The sequence below is a fragment of the Pleurodeles waltl genome, chromosome 9 (genome assembly GCF_031143425.1).
Source record: "Pleurodeles waltl isolate 20211129_DDA chromosome 9, aPleWal1.hap1.20221129, whole genome shotgun sequence".
NCBI lineage: Eukaryota > Metazoa > Chordata > Amphibia > Caudata > Salamandridae > Pleurodeles > Pleurodeles waltl.
In genome coordinates this window covers 78,617,358-78,637,924 of record NC_090448.1, presented here as the reverse complement: position 1 = coordinate 78,637,924, position 20,567 = coordinate 78,617,358, and the positions used below count along the sequence as shown (strand labels likewise).

The window sequence follows — 20,567 nt, the reverse complement described above, 5'->3', positions numbered from 1 at the left end:
CAGTGTCTGTGTGCAGTTTTAAACTGCCAATTCGACCTGGCAAGTGCACCCACTTGTCAGGCCTAAGCCTTCCATTTTACTGCATGGAAGTCACTTCTAAGGTAGTCTCAAGGCAGCCCTATGGGCAGGGTGCAGTGTATTTAAAAGGTAGGACATGTGCTGCTGTGTTTTATATGATAGTGAAATACTGCTAAATAAATTCTTCACTACTGCAAGGCATAGCTCTTCCTTAGGTAACATTGGCAGTGTCTTGAAATATCTGTTAAGTGTAATTTCTACTTGGTAGCAGATAGGAATGTGGAGTTTGGGGTCTCTGAACTCACAATTTAAAAATACATCTTTTGATAAAGTTAGTTTTTAAATTGTAAGTTTGAAAATGCCACTTTTAGAAAATGGGCATTTTTTTGCTTAACCATTCTGTGCCTCTGCCTGTCTGCTGAATACACGTTTGGGTCAGGATGAGTGTTGGGCTATGTTAGGAATGGGGTCTTTGGTTAACAGCCAGGTTACCCCCTGTTCAAGCAAGGACCCTCACTCTAGTCAGGGTAAAAGAGAATCACCCTCAGCTAACCCCTGCTTAACCCCTTGGTAGCTTGGCAGAGCAGTAGGCTTAACTTCAGATTGCTAGGTGTAAAGTATTTGTACCAGCACACACAGTAACTTAATGAAAACACTACAAAATGACACAAAACAGGTTTAGGAAAATAGGAAATATTAATCTAAACAAAACAAGACCAAAACAACAAAATTCCGACATACACAAGTCAATTTATGAACTTTTAAAGATTAAACTGCTCTTAGAAACACAAAATGCTTCGATGAAGTGTTAACAAGGCGTTGTGACGGAGTCGTTCCCAACAAGCCGACACCAGCGGCGCCGGACACCGAGTCGCTTAGACCCCCAAGTACAGTACCTTTGGTGAATAGTGAAAACAAGTCGATGCGCGAAGTCGGGGCTGCAGCGGCCTCGGGCCTGTAAAGATCGTCGCGTTCCAGTGAAGGTCACGCGTCGGGTGCAGGCGGCATCACCGGATTCAGCAGTGGCGTCGGTCCAAAGTCATCCGAAGTCGATTTCCTTGGATTTCCACCAGCTTTCCTTTCAAGGGCCCAGGGACTAGATAGGGCACTACTTGTCAGAGCAGGAGTCTCTCCAGAGACTCCAGGTGCTGGCAGAGAGGAGTCTTTGCTGTCCCTGAGACTTCAAACAACAGGAGGCAAGCTCTAAATCAAGCCCTTCGAGATTTCTTCACAAGATGGAAGGCACACAAAGTCCAGTCTTTGCCATCTTACTCTGGTAGAAGCAGCAACTGCAAGATAGCTCCACAAAGCACAGTCACAGGCAGGGCAGCACTTCTCCTCAGTTCTTCAGCTCTTCTCCAGGCAGAGGTTCCTCTTGATGTCCAGAAGTGATCCAAAGTCTGTGGTTTTAGGTGCCCTTCTTATACCCAATTTCTCCTTTGAAGTAGGCCTACTTCAAAGTAAAGTCTCTTTTGAATGTGAAATCCTGCCCTTCCCAGGCAAGGCCCCAGACACTCACCATGGGGTCAGAGACAGCATTGTGTGAAGACAGGCACAGCCCTTTCAGGTGTAACTGACCACTCCTCCCCTCCCTCCTAGCACAGATGGCTCATCAGGAAATGCAGACTACACCCCAGCTCCTTTTGTGTCACTGTCTAGTGTGAGGTGCAACCAGCCCAACTGTCAAACTGACCCAGACAGGGAATCCACAAACAGGCAGAGTCATAGAAATGGTATAGGCAAGAAAATGCTCACTTTCTAAAAGTGGCATTTTCAAACGCACAATCTTAAAATCAACTTTACTAAAAGGTGTATTTTTAAATTGTGAGCTCAGAGACCCCAAACTCCGTGTGTCCATCCGCTCCCAAAGGGAATCTACACTTTAATCAGATTTAAAGGTAGCCCCCATGTTAACCTATGAGAGGGACAGGCCTTGCAACAGTGAAAAACGAATTTAGCAATATTCCACTGTCAGGAAATATAAAACACATTACTATATGTCCTACCTTAACCATTCACTGCACCCTGCCCTTCGGGCTACCTAAGGGCCTACCGTAGGGGTGCCTTACATGTAAGAAAAGGGACGGTTTAGGCCTGGCAAGTGGGTACACTTGCCAAGTCAAATCTGCACACACAGACACTGCAATGGCAGGTCTGAGACATGATTACAGAGCTACTTATGTGGGTGGCACAACTAGTGCTGCAGGCCCATTTAGTAGCATTTGATTTACAGGCCCTGGCAGCTCTAGTGAACTTTACTAGGGACTTACTAGTAAATCAAGTATGCCATTCATGGATAACCCAATTACATATACATTTTGTAAAGGATTACTTGCACTTTAGAACTGGTTAGCAGTGGTAAAGTGCCCAGAGTAACAAAAACAGCAAAATCAGAGTCCAGCACACAGCAACAACCTGGGAACAGAGGCAAAAAGTTAAGGGTAACCACGCCATGGATGAAAAGTCTAACAGGCTATTTGTGAATTTATTCTAGACAGTCACACAAAGGGAGCTGGGGTGTGCCCTCCATATTCTGATGGGTCTTCCTGAGCTAGAGTGATGGTAGGGGTGGACATGTGCACCTGAATAGGGCTGTGCCTGTTCCAACACAAAGCAGTCTGTATGTGCACTACAAATACTTTTCTTTGAAGTTTGGCTACTTCAAAGGCAGGCATGGATATAAGTACTGGACCTCTGACCCCACAAAGGTAGAATCCTTCTGGACTGAGGACGTTTTGTCAGGAAGAAGAGATGGATGCTGTAGGAAGGACTGCCACTCTGCCTGTTGTTTTGCTGTGCTGGCCTGCTGCTTGCTGCTTCTGTCCTGGAAGTGAAAGGACTACATCCTGTTTCCAAAGGTTCTCCAAGGGCTTGGACTGGGCTTGCCTCCTGTTAAGAAGTGGCATTAACCAGCACCTGGGCTCTGTTGCTGAGACTCCTGACTTGCCAAGTGGTGCCATATCCAGTTCCTGGGCCTTCAGGAGTAGGTTCTGGTGCATCCAAGAAGAAACCAAGCACATCAACTCCAGAGCAACTTCCGAACCGGCACCACTGTCTGACTCCTTGCCACTGCCTGCACCGGAGCCATGGTCCCCACTGAATGCAATGACCACGACCTGCAACACAGGACCAACACAGTTTCAGTGTCTCTGAAGTCCTGCCACAGTGTGAGTCCAGGCTCTGCTGCAGCATCTGTGATTCCATGGTTTTGTCGGGACACCGCAAAGTTGACACTTTGCATCTTCACCTGCTGGATTCACCGACCCGCCTTTTCATAAGGAACCAATGCCTCACCATTGATGCTGCTTCACCTCCCCTGCAACCATAAGGAACCGACGCCTCACCTCCCCAGTAGGAGTAAGGATCTAACACCGCACTGGCTCCAGTGACGCCTCACCTCCCCGACTCCATGCAATGTCTGTGTTTCCTCATCGTTTTCCAATGTATTGTACCCGGGATCCATGATCGGCCAGCACTCCCTCATGAGTGGCGTTGAACTGTTGGAAACGATTCCGTCAAGAAGCTGTGATATCCCCAGCTGGAGCTATTATGTTTCTAAGAGTTTTACTACGATTTAACCTTTGAAATTCATATCTTTACTTGTGTATGTTGAATTTTTGTTGTTTTGGTCTTGTTTTTCTCAGATAAATATTGGCTATTTTCTAAACTGGTGTGGAGTACTTTTGTGGTGTTTTCACTATGTTTGTGTACTCTACAGCAGTGGTTCCCAACCGGGGGTCCGGGGACCCCTGGGGGTCCGTGAAGCCTTCTCAGGGGGCCCGCGAGAGCTTACAAAATTAAAAAATATTAACAAATATTGACAAATTAGGTCCCCAGCTTCCAGTAATGACTCAGGTGGGGTGCCCGGATTCCAATGATGATTCAGTGGGGGTCCCTGGGTTCCATTAATGTTAAAGTGGGGGTCCACAGAAATCAAAAGGTTGGGAACCACTGCTCTACAGATTGCCTCTGAGATAAGCCTGACTGCTCGTGCAAAGCTACCAAGGGGGTTAGCAGGGGTTATCTTAGCTGTGTGGCTCTCTTATCTGGACTGGAGTAAGGGTCCCTACTTGTACAAGGTGCAAACCACTGCCAACTAGAGACCCCATTTCTAACACCAATAAATTGACCTCCCATCAATCACTGCTCTCCATTTCCCTCCAGCTTCCTTCTCAAGTCCTTTAAACTCCATTCTCCACTGCCTGCTCCCAAAACATCTGGGTTCACTCTGAGAACATGACATTTTCAAACAGCTCAGTAGACTTATCGGGCAACTGCGACCAAGTAAACAACAGCAAAGTCTTGTCCAGTTAACCTTCAGCTTCACTAAAACCCTAGTGAAGGAACAGACATCCATAAAACTGGACTGCCACAAAAGATTACCTCTCTGCTACCCTCACTACTTCTTCCAGATTCCCGTAAGATGTGCTAGCTTTCCCACAAATATTCTTCTTAACATTTCACACTCCAGTCCCACACTCCTTTTCCCCTTTGAGACGCCAGGTGAAGTGGCTCCCTCTGTATCAGAGACCCTTCCCTGAAATTCTTCAAACACAGATTCACACCTATACATGTTGCTGGCCCTCTCCACCTGGGATAGCACATATTTTACCCTCCTCCCGACTAAGCTGTGCTGTTTCTGAACATCCGTCTTCTTTCCTGCAATAAACCCTCTTGTGGCACTTCATAGTTCTGATACTCCTCCCTCCTGCCACTTGGCGTACGTCATTACCTCATCATCAACACTTCAGACTGCAAATACCCGCTCCACAGACACCCTAACCAGAAGTGTGCACTAGAGGAAGCACCATTTCCCAAGAGATATGGAACGTACTATTTACAAAGTCTCTCTCTCTCGAGCAGAATAATCAGACAGAAACAGGAAAGTCATCACCCTTGTGATATTCATTCCGACTTCGTGTTTCCAAGAGATTCACAATCTTGAAAATTCTGTGGATGCAAGATATCTTTTAAAAAGTCGTGTTAGTTTTATAGATATTTGTATAGCTATTGGTAAACTTTCACATAATACACACTTTTCTCTAGCAATACACATTAATCAAATTCATATTTACACACTTTTGATTCCAGCATCGTTTCGAAGCTTAGCCATCGTGTTTACAGTCACTTACACTCTGAGAACAAAGATATAATCTCTGTGCTTCTATCTGTATTTGATTTAACTTTCTGACTTTTTTGGAATTCACAGAAGTATTCACGGGTACTCCCGGAAGACTGACAAATGCAATGTCCAAGGGTTAGTTCTATTTTTCTTTTCTTGAATTCCAAGTTTCTCATGCATGGTGGATGCAATTTTGCATGCGCACATTTAACAAATATACATTTACGCTGGTGAATACTGGGCAAAATTACCCTTGCATTGCAAAGCTTTTTTCTTTTTTTTACTCAAAGGGGAAAATGATATTTTTTTTTTTTGCTACATGGTGAGATGCTTTGCACTAAATCCACAAATTCTGGTGATTTTCCAATGCCATTCCAACCTTGGAAAATGATCTACTTCTGCCCTTGACAGGAGCGAATATCTGTACCCAAAAACTCAAACGATTGTCAATCTGTATCTACTGTTCATAGTATCCTTACCCTTCAATGCTCCTGCTCTTTCTTTCCCCAGTAAGAACCTATTCTAACATTTAAAAGGGGTCATATCTGCGTTATTTTACATGTGAATAAATCAGTTTGCAAGTGTAAATTCACGTTTTGTAAATACAAAATGTGAGTTTACACACATCAAGTAATCCATCTGCACAAATACATTCTATTTATGCGTCTAATGACTGGTCCAAAGTTGTAAAAATGACAACTACACCTGCAAGTTTATGCATTGGAGTTACAGGAGTACTAAAACTTAAAGTTACTGCTGCACTGGCCACCTATTTCTCTTTCTACAGCCTCAAGTTTCCATAGTTAAAAAACTTAAGTACCTGAATTTTCCTTATGTCATCATTCCTATACTCCTTACCAGAAAAGCAGCAATATTTCCCACATGCTACTCCTCATTACATGATTATAAAACAGTAATAGTGCGTTCCACTGGACATGAGCTGGTCCCATCCCAGAATTCATTCACCAACCCCCCCCCCTAAAAAAAGACAAAACGAAAGCAAGAAATGGGACCCCAAATCCATATGCAATTGAAGATGTACACAAATCACACCTAACAGCCCACCATGTAGCTACACAGTATTCTTCATACAAGTAGTCTGAGCTTGTAAATCAAGGTGAATATGCCCAGCAGGGTCAAGGCTCATCCCTCATAGAGGTAAACAGTTTATTATTTGCTTCTCTTCCTACTGCCCTTACACAAGAGGGTGCGGTGATCTGAGAGCTGTGAATGATTAAGGCCCAGCTTTAAATAGAAGTCACACAACTCAGGGCAGCAAGTAAAGTTGCTGAGCTGCTTTGCGCGAAACAGAGAGAACAGAATAGCACAATGTCTATTAAGATGTAGTGCTGTTGTATTCTCTCCCTGCGCTGGTGCACATTAGGCAGTTATACGTCAACGCAGACCCCCTTGTGCCATAGTCCAAGGGCATCTACGTTTTATGAAATCTTGTTTTTGTACTGGAAGGAATCCCTTCCAGTACAAAAACTATGATTTAAGCCTTTTCCCACATGTGTTACACAATGCAACTCACATGCATAGTGGGTAAAATTAAAACATGTCTCCTCTTTATGCCTATCATAAGTATGTACAGGATTTTGGTGCAAATCTTCACCTACAATTCTTTGTGTATAGGGATTTTCATCAAAACCCATGAGTATTTGCATGGAAAAGCCCATGCACCACCCACAGAATGCCCCCTTGATTAAAAGTAACACGAAGCAGCACAACTGCTTTGGATTGTAAATCCCACCTGAACACTTTGAATAGGGTTTATAAATCTAGCATTTATAAACCTGGCCCTAGGTTTCCTGTGAATGTGAGTGATGTGTATATTGATGGTGATATAGTACTTCAAATGAGGACTGTGTGAGGCTTTCTATTGGGGCATGTGAAAGAGAGAATGCAATCTACAGTCAGAATACCTAATTTGGTTCAATGTTTACCCCCATTAAGTTTTATTTGTATTTATTTAATCTCCTATGACAACCAGGTCTATTCTTAAAGGCTCCATCTGTATCAAGGATACAAACAAAAACACTGAGCATGGCACATAACCACATCTATCTATCTATCTATCTAGACACAGACACACCCACACTTGCACACATACACATTTGAAAGGTTAATCAAACATCGAGATAGGCCAGTCATAAAACTAAGACTAAAAGCTTTAGTCCTTCTTTTATGTCTGGCCTATCCCTGTTTTTGCTTCTCAAAATCAGGTCACCCCATCAATGTGGGTTTACAGTTTGGCAACAAATGATTGTGCTTTTCAACACTTAATCAATGCCTTGACTTTCTCCTATCCTCTTTCACTGACACTAGCATTTCTTAATGTATAGAAGCAAGCTCCTCTAGTGCTTACATCATCAAAATGCTTTCAAGGCGGAACCAGACATAAGTCTTCAGAGAGCTGTTGCACCGTTTTTGAGAATAAAACTAACCTCTCTCCCTTCCTCCTCAACACAGTTGCTACTAATTTGGGATGTGTGCCGTATAAATTAGAAGCCCAAAAGTGACGACCTTTATATGATCACAGGCATATTGTATGCTTCAAAGTGAGCATCTTATTTTATCCCATACTCCCTCTTCGCCTCAGTACTTCGGTGTCTTTAAACTGTACTGTGGAATGTAAAGAAAACAATGGGTTTGGCCAGCAAATGTTTTAATTAACGATGGGAAAAGTTTTTTTTTTTTTTTTTAATGCAGATGCATTTGAGCAGAGTAGGGATAACATTTCTGTTTGTGAAACTGTGCCAGGTATCCAGACTTCCTGTGACCCTAGTTAAAACATGAGGCTAGCCGTGGTGGACAGGGGAGCAAAGGGACCAAGCTGAGGCTGATGTTGGGTGCAGCTCAGACCTGGTGCAATCTGATGGGTTGTGAAGCCTTGGAGGGGAAGGGGTAGCTTGGGGAAATGCCTCAGAGCAGTGAACGGGTGCTGGTTGAGACAAGTGACTGGCAGCGGAAATATATCTCATTGCTGTGGAGAACCAATGAAGCAGCTTCTTTTTTTCCCCACTAATCAAAGTGCTTCATTTGCAAATAATAAGTGCTGGGGTCCAAAGTTTTGCTTAGAAGCTGGCGGCTGGTGCCATCAAATGTCAGGAGAGCCGAAAAGTAAGGCTGTGTAGTCTTGATTCCACCATATGCCTCGTTCGTCCACCACCAGGCAACCCTGTCCCTTTATCTCACTCCTTCAGGTTCTTTTTCATCACTGTTTTCTGTCATTCTCATCCTCCTTGTGTGCTTTTCTCTCTCTTACTCTGGTTTAAAACTTAATGAGAAAGTGTGCCCCGCCCCAAAAAATGAGTGTTGTGAGACCCACCTCCAACCACTCGCTCAAATTAAGCACTGACTACACGTTGTGAGTTTCTCACTTTGCGAACGTTGCAAGTGCAAGGAAAAGTTTGAGAAGTTGTTTCAGGCAACTTTGGGCAGCCCTAATAATGGCTGTGACCTGTCACAGAAATAAGTCTGCATAAAACATTTTTAAAGTGTAATCTTTTAGATAGGGTATAAAAGTCCGATTTCCAAAAACATACCCATCTTCCCCACTGGCGCTTATTTTTGCTAATAAAAAAAATCAAAATGGTGGACTTTACTCAGTAAACAAAAAAGTGCAAGAACATCAAGGATCGCAGTAATACGAAAAATTGCAAGTTGTGGAACTGATCACTAGGTCAATGTGAGATTTGAGTGATGTTCATGAACAATCTATTTCCCTGTAGCCAATCCGCTAAGAGTGAGAGGGATATTTAAGTCACTGAGGACCCCAATACGAAATGGCTGATTTGGACCATAGAGATTCTGGACCCAGAAATAATAACACCAACCAGTACTCTCTGCACCTAAATCCGAATCTCACATGTTTCTGTCTCTGGAATGGGGAATAACTGCTCCGTCCTGGGAATACCAGGTCCTGATCTGCATGGTTAGCTCTGATTCCATGAACAAATCTGGCAAGAGGGATGCAGGAGTGAGATGCAAGTCAGCGAAGGGAGGCCTTTTGGAGGGCAGTAGAAGACCTCGTGCATCAGGGACAGCATATTCTCATGCTGTTGTAGGGGGTTGAGTGTTGGCCTGGCTGTGCCTTAGCCCCCAGTCCCTGCACCCTTTAGCAATGGTTTTACCAGGTGCGAGTTTGCTCTCTGTGAAACCGGGCATAGGTTTCTCGTACCCAGTAATTTCAGCTGTGGCAACATTGGGAGCAGGAGCATAGTTTGGTCATTAAGACTGGAGGGGTAAGAGCTTCAGATTTTCCGACAATCAGGCTGGCATAGAATGTTTAAATACATTATGGGACTAACAAGGTGCATAAGAGGGCCTAAGAGTCAGTGGAAAGGAGAGGAATGTGGATTAGTATGAGGACTAAGAGAGAAAACACAATGCTTTGTAAAATAACCAATATTTTGAGGACTTTTAAAACAGAGAGCGAGGGAGTATCTCTTTTTGTCTATGTGAATGTAAACATCCCTGGTGAAATTCAACTGACATCTCACAATACCCGGCTGAAAGCACCTGTACCCAATTAGTTATCAGAAAATACATTTATTGGGGGATGTAACACCCCAAACAACCCCCTGGAGCTACGCCCCTGATTGGGAGACGTGCAGTCTAGCAGAGCGGTCCCCCCACACCTCTCCCCGTCGCAAGGTATGATGTTCTGCCATTGGAGCCTGGAAGATAATTTCCTATCAGGGAGAAATATGCAGAGTGCAATTCAATTAAGTTGTACTTTAACCTGTACTTGATTTCCAGCCTCGCTAATCAAACACTGTTGTTTGATAAAGCAGAACGTGCTTTGTTTTTTATTATCAACAGGTGATATGAAATATTGGTACTTACATAGTACGTCAATATTAACACGATGAGAGAATGGCTTATTGATGTCTGAATCGAATTATCAGTGCTCTGCTCAGCAGTGAATGCTCGTCTCTGCTTGGTAGTTGCTAGGTACCCTGCTCTGGCCCTGGTTACCATCTGTTGACAATCAGTAGACATCCTGGTGTACAACTTTGATAGCGCTGCTGCTGCTGCTTGGACCACGCCATTCATATCCGGTTTGTTCTGATCATTGAAATCCAGTGTGGTTGGTAAATGTCCTTATTCTATAGTACTCTTGGCAGGTGCAACTGTTGCCATATGCTGCCAAACGCATCGACAGAGTTGTATTTACTAAAGGCAACCTCTTTTGGGGAAAATGTGTTTTTGTATGGAGATTAACAATACATAGATATTGCCATCAAATAGACAATGACTAGTAAGGAAAGGCCAATAGCATTTTTAATTACATTTTCCCCCTATAATTTCTGTGTTTGTGTTCCTTCGGCCCATGTTATCGTTTTTAAGCAGATGCCAGAAGGCATTTATGGTCCTCATATTTTTTGTCAGGAAGTTTTTTCCAGTTGTTTGTCTACTCATCAGAACGCACAGACTGAGGATCATACTTAGGGGCATATTTATGAGAAAGTTACGCAGCAGTTTACCCTGGTGTGTGACAGGGAAAGGACAGGAATGCACCATTTATAAAGGAATACAGCACATTCCTGCCTTTTCCCTGCGCTGGCGCCATTTTGTCTGCCTAGCCCAATGCAGGCACCATTGCACCATGCTGCAAGGGTGACTGCGTTGTAAGGAGGATTGATTTTGTGCAGGAATGGGCACCTTCCTGCACAGAGACTATCCCCTAAAGCATTTTCCGCCTTCTTTGTGTGCCTCAGAATGCATGAACACATAGAAGTAAGATACAACAAGATATTTATTTTTGTTATGCCTCACCTGGGAAGGGGCAGCAGTTATGGCACATTCCCAGGTCTACCACTTTTGGTAAATCTGGGAATATGCCAAAATCCATGGGTCTTACATGGGAACATCCATACAAAACCCATGAAATACCTCCCTGGGGCAGAGTAATGCAACACACCGGTTTTCAGTAATGGTAACGGATATACCACCATTAGATGTGGTATACTCCATTGCATTGTATGCAGATGACATGTTGATCTTTTTCAAAGTTGGTCATGCAAATCTAACCACAACAGTACATGTCCTAGAAAAAAATGGAAGGCTCTAAGACCTATGCACAAACTGGAGGAAGACTTGTGCCTTTCACATTAATGCTGAGTCGATGATAGGTTTGCATGATTTGCATACAGCGTGGAATAACCATGGTCTTAGGTATTTGGGACTAAGAGGGTATCATTCTGATATTGATTTGATTGATGTCAACTTATGGCAGCAACGAGACCTTTGAAAGGTAGCCTGCAGTTTCGAAAAATTCTATTATTCTCAATAATGGGTGGGGTAGCATTAGTAACATTTATAGCTTTGGGTAGATTTTTGCACTGGTTCATAAATTTGCCAGTGTGGATCAGGCCTCAATGGTTTCAAGAGTGATTTCAAATGGGTCACTGGACGACACAGGGTAAATATGGCTACACTGGGTAAATATGGTTACACTGAAAATTACATGACTGGGAGAGTTCTAGGGGCCCCTGATTAGGGGCCCTGTTATCTGGCTGCTCAAATTTAGTGACTATCCAGGTGGTTAGAGGAATGTAACCTGCAAGAAACAACCTTATTATTGAGAGCTACACATGAAGGAGCCCGCTTGGAGGTAATATTAATATGGAAAGTAAATCCAGTTACTTGCAGGCGAGTTGGTACAGTCATGAGGCCCCCCTTAAATGGATCAGATGAGTAGTTGGAGAGAAGAAGATATATTGACAGTAGGAGATTACTAGAGAGAGGGCATTTAAATGGAGTTTCCTGCCACGTAGTTCCTCTCATATGTAAAATTGTTAGGCATTTTGAGGGAGATATGGGAACAGAGTAGAGTGAACCTTAAACACATGGCCTATTACTGCAGCTCTTTACGATGGGGGCTGGGAGACTGTTGCCATTGTTCTATAAATCCTTCATTCCCATGACTAAGTCCAAAATGTGTTTCTACTGGTGTGCAAGAACCACACATCAACAGCAGGCTCACTGGTAAAGAGTCAACATGGTGTTAGAACACACTCAAGAGGTCTCCACAAGCGCAAGATTAAAATACCTTCAATTTTCTTATCTACACACTACTTACTCGACACCAAAATAACTGAACAGAATGCTGTGAGTAGGCATGCTAAAATACCCAGGAATCGACTTCCAGGATGCATATTTCTTCCAAAGGGTGTGAAGCAATGGCCTTCGTTTGGATGCCAGTAGCACATACATTGACGAGGGCAATAAAAAGAGCTAATGCACCATGCAGGGCTGCCTCCTGGGTCTCTTCCCTAGGACCAAAGAGAAAAGAGCTTGTAGGAAATGTATTGGTATTGGGCTAGCTCTAATACTTGCCAAAAGGTGTATAGCCATGCACTGGGAGGCAGGAGAGGATCCATTGGTAGTATTTTGGAAAAGGATTGTTAATAAATGGGTGAAAAATGAAAGCATCATGTTGAAAAGGAGGAGAGTAGGTGATGCAGAAAATACTCAATAGTGCATACTTGGAATAAATTGCTGATGGCATTTGAGAACCCAGGTTAAACTATGAAAATTGGACTATTAGAGCGGCAAGCAGCAAAGCAAGTCATACTTACCTATAAATGCGCGTTTCCCAGGGGTGAGACATGTGGGGGAATGGTATCCAAAATGGAATTACAAGCATGAATGATACAGTCAGAACCGAGAACAAGTTCAAAGTTCATTGTTTTAATATTGTTTTATAAAAAGTGGAATCTGTACCGGCTCACCATCCCCAAGTGGAATTATATGACACATTGAATCGGGGTGGACAAACTGTGTTCCTTAGACAGAATAGTGTATCCTGTAATTCTGGGTTATGAGTAGTTGTACAGAAATTACATCCGAAGACTAACACGCTATTAACTGTCGAGAACGTTGAAATAAAGTAACTGTTCAATGTCATAACTTTAATAAAAGACAGACGATCTGAGATATTGCGCATGAAATTGGAAATTTTGAGGCACAAATAGGAACATTAGCTGCGAACTGTCAGTTTTTGCAACATTTTTATGCCACATTATTTTATAGACATTCTTTGCCTTTTGCATACTTTTGCCCATAGTTAAGCCAGTTATAATAAAGTACACTTCAACCCCCTTTCCCTGCCCATACTCCATGTGTTTCTGTGATGTAAAACAAATGAGTTCACAGATGACCCTTTTTCCTGGAGCAAGCAACCTCACCACAGAAGAAAAGTGCAGCTGTGAGCTTGCAAAATCACAAAATAATGTTCACTAATATGTTACCGTTTTATCAGCCCTTCTATTTTATCATGCGTGATGTAAGGTGTCACTCATAAAAAGCAATGACGATGAGCCAAAAGCCAAGGAATACAAAGCAGCATTCAACCTGGCGACCCACCGGCGGGGTGTAAGCTCTGAGTGAGCAGATAATTCCCTGTCAATAGGAGTAGAATGCGATATCATCAAGCATTATGGTGCATTCTGGGAGTTGTGGTTTGCATCCCCACCAAACTAATCAAAACAGACAAAACTACAAAAGTAGAAAGTCACTTATAAAGGAGATTCCAGAAGTGGTGCTTTGTACTTGAATTAAAATCTTGGCATCTGCTAACCTTACCTTCAAAATCACAAAAAAAGCCTAGTGAGTTAACAATATTTTAATAAAAAATTAGATATAATGTCCAGCAGAGAATATGCACTTCTTCAAACAAGAGAGAAACCTCACGGTTAAAGACAGCAAGCCATGACTCATCCCACACGTGCAGATTAGCAATGGTATCTTGGGGTGAACTTTCTTTGGTGAAAATCGATAGAACAGGTAAAACCAGTGAATTATAAAAAAAAGCAACAGCAGTTTGGAAAGAATGCCTTTATCCTCAAATTACAACCAAGACAAAACTTCTAAAACTATTCAAAAGTTGTTGCCCTGGCCTAGAGATCGATGGAAAAAAATGCAGGCAGGTAAGTACCTCTCACAACGTTGGCGGTGCTTGGGCAGAATGACGCTTATTTTGTGAAACATGATCCCTCTCGCCTACAGTTTGTTGATTTTCAGAAACTCCATAGTTACCAACAGTCCAGTTCACCTCACAACCACATTGGCGCATTATAATAATGCATATGCACCAATGTTTATATAGCCACTGTACCACTGTAGGACGGTATGGACAAGAAGCAAGGACACATCCACTCAATCCCACCGAACAGCATAATCTTTCATTGTCTAAACGCAACCAGCAGCGTCATGCCGCTTCACTCTCCCATGAAGAAGAAACCCGCCCCGTGCATCGCTGCTGTCCGTCCAAGCCTTGCCTACGACGAAGTAAACGGAGCAGTGAGGCGAGAATGAAGACGGACTACAATTGCAAGGAGCATACCTCCGTTTCGGTCTTTTGGCCACTGAGGCGGGCGGGCTGCTAAAAGAGCACATGTAAAAGAGAAACAGAGAGACCTATTCCACCTGAATGCACCCAGGCTTCCCCGACCGGAGGCACGCAGGGGCAGGTCATTAGGTACTGCGTGCACAGAAATGGCAAGGTGGCCTTTCCTCTAAGCACGGAAGCAACAACAACAAATGCAATGGGGAGAACGTGAGTGAAATAAGCGAACATCACAGGAGTTCACTATTATTGCTGGAAGTTTGCAAATCGTGAAATCACAAAATGCTGGAGGGTCTGAAAAGAGAACTCAAAAAGAAGCCCACAATGGCTTTAACGACTTACATTTTTTTGTCCTTGAAATACCCCTCCCTCTCCTACCAAACAGATCCCACCCATCAAAGTCACTGTTCTGATTAAACAGTATACAATGATAATTCAAGAACTAATAATGATTAGTTCTATTTACATTCTTAGAAACACGTAAGTTGTTGTCTGTGAATGTATATGGAGTGATAGTTAGTGGAAACCTTGCTTGGTAACAAAGACATGAAATCTAACATACATTAGAACATTGGAATGTTGGGCGCTCCATTGCAGAAAATGGAGTGCTCCGGGCTTTTACTCCCTGGTAAAAGCCCGAAGCTTCAACATTCCCATGTTCTTTGTCCACAACACCCGCTATGAACAAAGCCTCATGGAGCCTGAGGGGATTTTAATCCCCTCGGGCTTCGTGAGGAATTTGCTTTATTTAATAGAACATTCTGCCCTCTAGTGGTAGAATGTTCTAATAGCCTTAGAACCCGTTGTAACGGGCTCTACCGGCCATTAAAGGCCCAATCCCTTGTTAAAGGCGAGGGAGTGGGCCTTTAATGGCCGGTAGAGCCCGCTACGGCGGGTTATAAGGCTATAATTCATGATCATTTGTAATAGAATGTAGACTCTCCTCAGAGGAGAGGAGTGTTCTTCAAACAGATGTGACTTCATTCCTTCTGAATTTCAAGAGGATAGGAACAGGCTGATGTTGATTCCCATAAGTGTAGATGGAGAAGACCAATCTTCTGGTCTTTTCTTTCTTGCATTTGTTCATCTACAGTTTAGTGATATCCTGGTGTGGTTCTATGTGCTTGAAGTGGTTAATTGTACAGACATCTACACCGGGATGCCAATTCTGATGGCCCTGCAGGTGATGCGGCTGGTCTTGAAGATTATGTACACCTGGCAAGGGAGTCAAGTAGTTATTTCAGTACTGGGATGGCGAAATCAATCTCAAAGAAGGTAAGATATATAATGCCCTTGAGGAGTGTCCATGTGGTGTTGGAAAGGCCTTTGATCGAGATATTTTCTCCATCAAGATGTGAGAAGACCAAGGTTTGCACAGTTTTTCTGGCATCACTTGTAAGTAGGAAGGCGTCATGCTTTAACCTCTGTATCATTTGTTTCAAGGATTCAAAGTGTTTAAATGAAACTTGTTGGACATAAATATTTTTTTTAAATATTTCGTTTCTTGGTTGCTTGCACCTGGCATAGAATATATTAGTAATCATATGGTTATTGCTTGGCAGCATGTTTGGTACTACATTTAAGTGCCTAAACATTTTGGAGCATTATTTATACTCAGTATGTGGTTGTGTAATGACTCTCTTAAAACGTCACTAAAAGCAAAACAACAATTCAAAGTCTGGGTAATTCATCGCTATTTAATCACTGAATTTTGACTGTCTCTTCAAAAATGAGTTTATACAAAGTTCTGGGATTGCTGCCACTTGGTGGTTTGGCTGCTCATGGAGGAGCGCCTCTCTCCTACTTGGTGAAAACACGGTGGAGATAATTAGTGTCTTTTGAACTTGGACTCCACCAGAAAAGCAAAGCATAGGGAAACATAACTAACAGACCACAGCTAAAATGGTTTTCGATGCCTGCGGTGTACAGCTCCTTTATGTTTCTCAAATCCACGGGGCTAACAATCCATTTGGCTACACTGAATATTAACTGTCAACTCTGACAAGACATTGTTTATAATAAAAACTCTGGGACCGATTCACAAAGCCATTTAGGCCTGTAAAGCGGTGTGGACGGCCAAAAATGGTTCACGCTATGCCTAACAGGTATCCAAAAAAAGGATATCTAGTATGTTTTCCTGGTTTTTAATTTAATGCCACAAGAACATGCAATTAGTAATAAAACCCATGCAGTGTTTGGAAAGTTGGCCAATCATGGCATGGCTTACTTTCTTGCTGTGAGCACCCGAAAGGAAAACATTTTAAAGTCACGACCCCATCCCAAAATACAGCGGGGGTGGGAGGGGCAGCGCTGAGCACAGAGGGTGGGGCTTATGAGATCATTTCAGAGATATTTTTTCTGCAACTCATAATCCACAATAAATGTGAGATTTATACAACAGCATATTCATCAAACAGAAACTGGCAACAAATCTCTGCTCTCCGTTATTGGGATGTTGTAAGCACCTCTTGGGCTGCAGTGCACCCGCACTTTAGATTGTCATGTGGCTTGAACTCGACCCAAGAGCATGGGAGCACTTTACACAAGGGCAGATCCATTTTTTTTTTTGTAGCCAAAGAGAAATAAGTGATTTAAGTGATTTTCCCCAATTCACAAAATGACTAGCCTATGCTAGAAATTAAACATGGTTCCCCGGTTCCAAAGTCAGTAGCTTTCATGGTTAGGCTACATCTCCTCACTTTAAGGAAAAAATAAGCTGCATGTGTTGCACCCCTTTTTGCAGCAAAGATGCACTTGGACTCAATGCTAACAAGGAAAATGGGCCTCCATACCCTTTTTTTTAAAACAAAGACAGACACAATTGTGGTTAAATGGCCCCTTCAGACCCCTGCTTCTGCACTTTCTTCACGAACGATAGCTACACTCTTTGCAAAGTGGACTGTTTCCTCTGCCCTCTGTTACAAACATAGGCTCCCATCTTGCCCCATCCAGCTCCCTCCCATCTCTTTGACACTCAAACTAAGGTTCCTACTCTGCTACAATGTTCCCCTCCTCTAAGCCATACTCAAAGCAGTCCAAATCATCAGTGGCCCAGCACAGATGAACTGGCCTTAATGAAAGCAACAACAACTTAAATGGGTTTTAGTTGGCATACCATATCGCCAGACCCTGGTGCTCCTGCACATGCAGTAGCAATGATACCTACAGTTCTGTGAAGCAGGCAGTCTAATCTACCCACTTCACTGGGCCACTACCCTGAGGTTTCCGACACTAAGCAGGCTATCAGCCTGTGTGTAAAAAATCAAATCTTTGCATTTCGACCCAATCACACCCCATCCCATGTTTTATGGGCCCTGTTTTGTGTACAGCAAGCGTTGATGTAAATCATAATACTAGAAAATAGGCCTCTGCTATCTTTTTCCTACTAAGAAGGCGGGCATAGTCGGGGTGCAGCCGCTACTCACACCCATGTCACAGTGCCACATTATCTGCTGCACTAATGGAAGTAATGGATATTAAAAAATAAAGACGCCCATATATTGCCTGCGTCCCTGAGGGTCATACATCAGAGAAAGCTGTAGCTATCCATTTCTGAACAAAATTATGTGCCCCCACATCGACAACTCTTTGTCACTATCCATTAATCTGTCTCCTTCTCTCTTTCTCGGGCCCGTCCTGCCACCTCCTGGACTCACCCCTTCACAAAAATAAGCAAGCATTTTCAATGCAACGGGTCTCGCGTTTGCTCGTGTTAGAGCTAATAGCGTTGTAAACTCCTAACCGGACTTTTCACTCGTAATGAAACCTATCGGCAAAAGTGCTATTATGTAGGTAACCGGAAAAAGTGCAATTAACTGTGTAACAGGGTCGATATTATGTAAAGCGCTCGGCTTCTGCCAAGCAAGATCGCGCTGCAAAAATAGAGAAAAAGTAGTCCACTAACTGGATGGAAAACAGCGAGCCTTGTATGTTTTCTGTACTTGGTCGATGCGCTCGGGGAGGACTAACCACCGGAAAAGGCATGACGTATGCGTGCCTTCCACTAATGAAATCAGACAGATTCTAACAGGCAAGCCCACGAACGAATAAAAGACACTGACGTGACGTGGACAGGACTCTGAGCCCTTTTTAATTCCTAAAGTGTCTCGCTAGCTAACAACCGTACCTTAAAAGGTTAAGGCTAACCTTAAGACGTCTCTGCCTGAAAGTGAAAGTCAGGGGCGTGTGGTGTGAAGCTTATGTAAAGAAGAAGCACGCCTTCTCTCCAGGGTGCCTGGAAGAAATATAAATGTGTGCTAAAATATATTGTTTTACTTATAGAGTCACTTGAGCCGCATAGTGACAAAGATTTCATGCAGCATGAAAGCAGCTGTAGGTTTGGACTCCGGGCAGGCTGGGAGCCTGTGTCTGCAATGCAGGACTGGAGCAGAGCAGAGTGGATTGGAGATGTTTGGCGCTGGAAAAAGGTACTTAAAAAAAAAATCTTATTGCCAGCCCCCCCACCATGCGCTGCGCCATCCCGCCCCTTTTCCAACCTGCGAGCCACGCCTGATCTACTGTCACACCCTCTTCCATGTTGGGAGTGGTAAGGGTGTGGCACCAGAATATCATTCTCAGACTATGGTCTGACTGAATATTTGAATATTGTTTGCTGAATATCATGTAAAAAACGATCATCTCATTGGAGTTAATAATGGAAAATCTGCACTAAATGGATTGATATTTTTGTAAATGGCATTTAGGATGCAATATGCATGTCAGACTATATACCTGTATAAGATATTCAGACAAACATCCATGGTTAATAATTAGTTTACTGAATGACTGATGTAAATCCCATCATAGTGTTGGAAAGGCAACAGAATCCCCCCAAACGTTTGGGTGACACAGGAAAAGGGATATCTTTGTATTAAAATAAGTTTTCTCCGTGGACCAAAAAAGAAAACAATGTGCAATTGCACAGCAATGCAACCTGGATCATATACAGTGCTGCGCTACCTTTTGGCTAGATTCGCGCTATCGAAATACTGCATGCATACATAGTTACATACGGCAGAAGAGACATTCCTCAATGCATAATTGTACTCTGCATGCAGCCATGCACTCTGGAAATAACAGCTTGTAAAAAATGTACACCTGGAAACCTAAGAATGGCTTTACTTTATGTGTGTACTTCTGCCAATGTTTGTGAATTCCAAACAGTACAGTTTGTTTGAATTGGGTCCCCATTGTTTAAACTCTACTGTAGATCTTAGAATTGTCTACAGAACAAGCACACCTTCACTTCCAGCCCTCAAACATGGTGATGATAGATGTATTGAAATAAATCTATAAGCAAATTGGTATCGCAAAACCCCGTGCATTCTATAGAGTGCACTCCATACTATACACAGGTTTTTACAGTTGTAAAATAAACACTAAATTAATTCTTGGATTCCATTATTAAGTAGAACATTTTTATAATCTCTGCAATGAGCATCTTCATATATGACACAAAGTACATCAAGTTCAGTGAATCCCTTCTGCACCTCATAAGGAACGTTTTCATGAAGTCAATAAATGTTTTAACAGAAATCATATCACAAATACAATATAAACATACACAAGGACGATTCCTAAACACAATAAACATATAAATTGTCAATGGCAATTTCATGTTTGACTAAATGAAACTTACATATGCCTACCAACACAGTAAAAATCCCAAAACGTGCTCAAAGGAAAACATCATCAAAACTGACCAGCTTGTAACATCAATGTGTCCGTGCCTTTTGAGTTCCCAGTGAACTTTAGTATTATAAAAGGTGTCCCAGATTCTTGTGGGGGCCCTTTTGTATTACTGATCACACCAGCATATATGTACCGCCAGAACAATCCTGAGCAGGGTTCCATCATTTGTACTGGGGCATGGCTTCATGCAAATGAGAAAACACGGCCTCTGCCCGCACACTGTCTTATAGACACAGGCGTAGAGGCAGATGTGGCAGAAGGAGCAATGACTGGTCACTATACAGGGGTAGCGTAGTCAGTGGACCCCTAGGGTGCACTTTGGAGGAGGTTAAGGGAATCCCATGCAGGGGTGTAGATCCTCACTGTTCTCATCTGCAT

At 42.9% G+C, this 20,567-nt stretch overlaps 1 protein-coding gene across 2 annotated transcripts in view; it reads left to right on the top strand.

Moving 5' to 3' along the window:
- LMCD1 (LIM and cysteine rich domains 1) overlaps nucleotides 1-20,567 on the top strand; it is a 313,865-nt gene that overhangs the window by 107,715 nt on the left and 185,583 nt on the right. The window contains exon 1 of one of the 2 annotated variants that reach the window (XM_069206343.1): nucleotides 5,246-5,275. The exons of the other annotated variant lie outside the window; for it this stretch is intronic. Within the exon in view, the coding sequence (XP_069062444.1) occupies nucleotides 5,261-5,275 (15 nt within the window). The 5' untranslated portion in view covers nucleotides 5,246-5,260. Of the gene's footprint in view, nucleotides 1-5,245; nucleotides 5,276-20,567 lie in introns of those variants that run through there. 2 annotated transcript variants of the gene reach the window in all.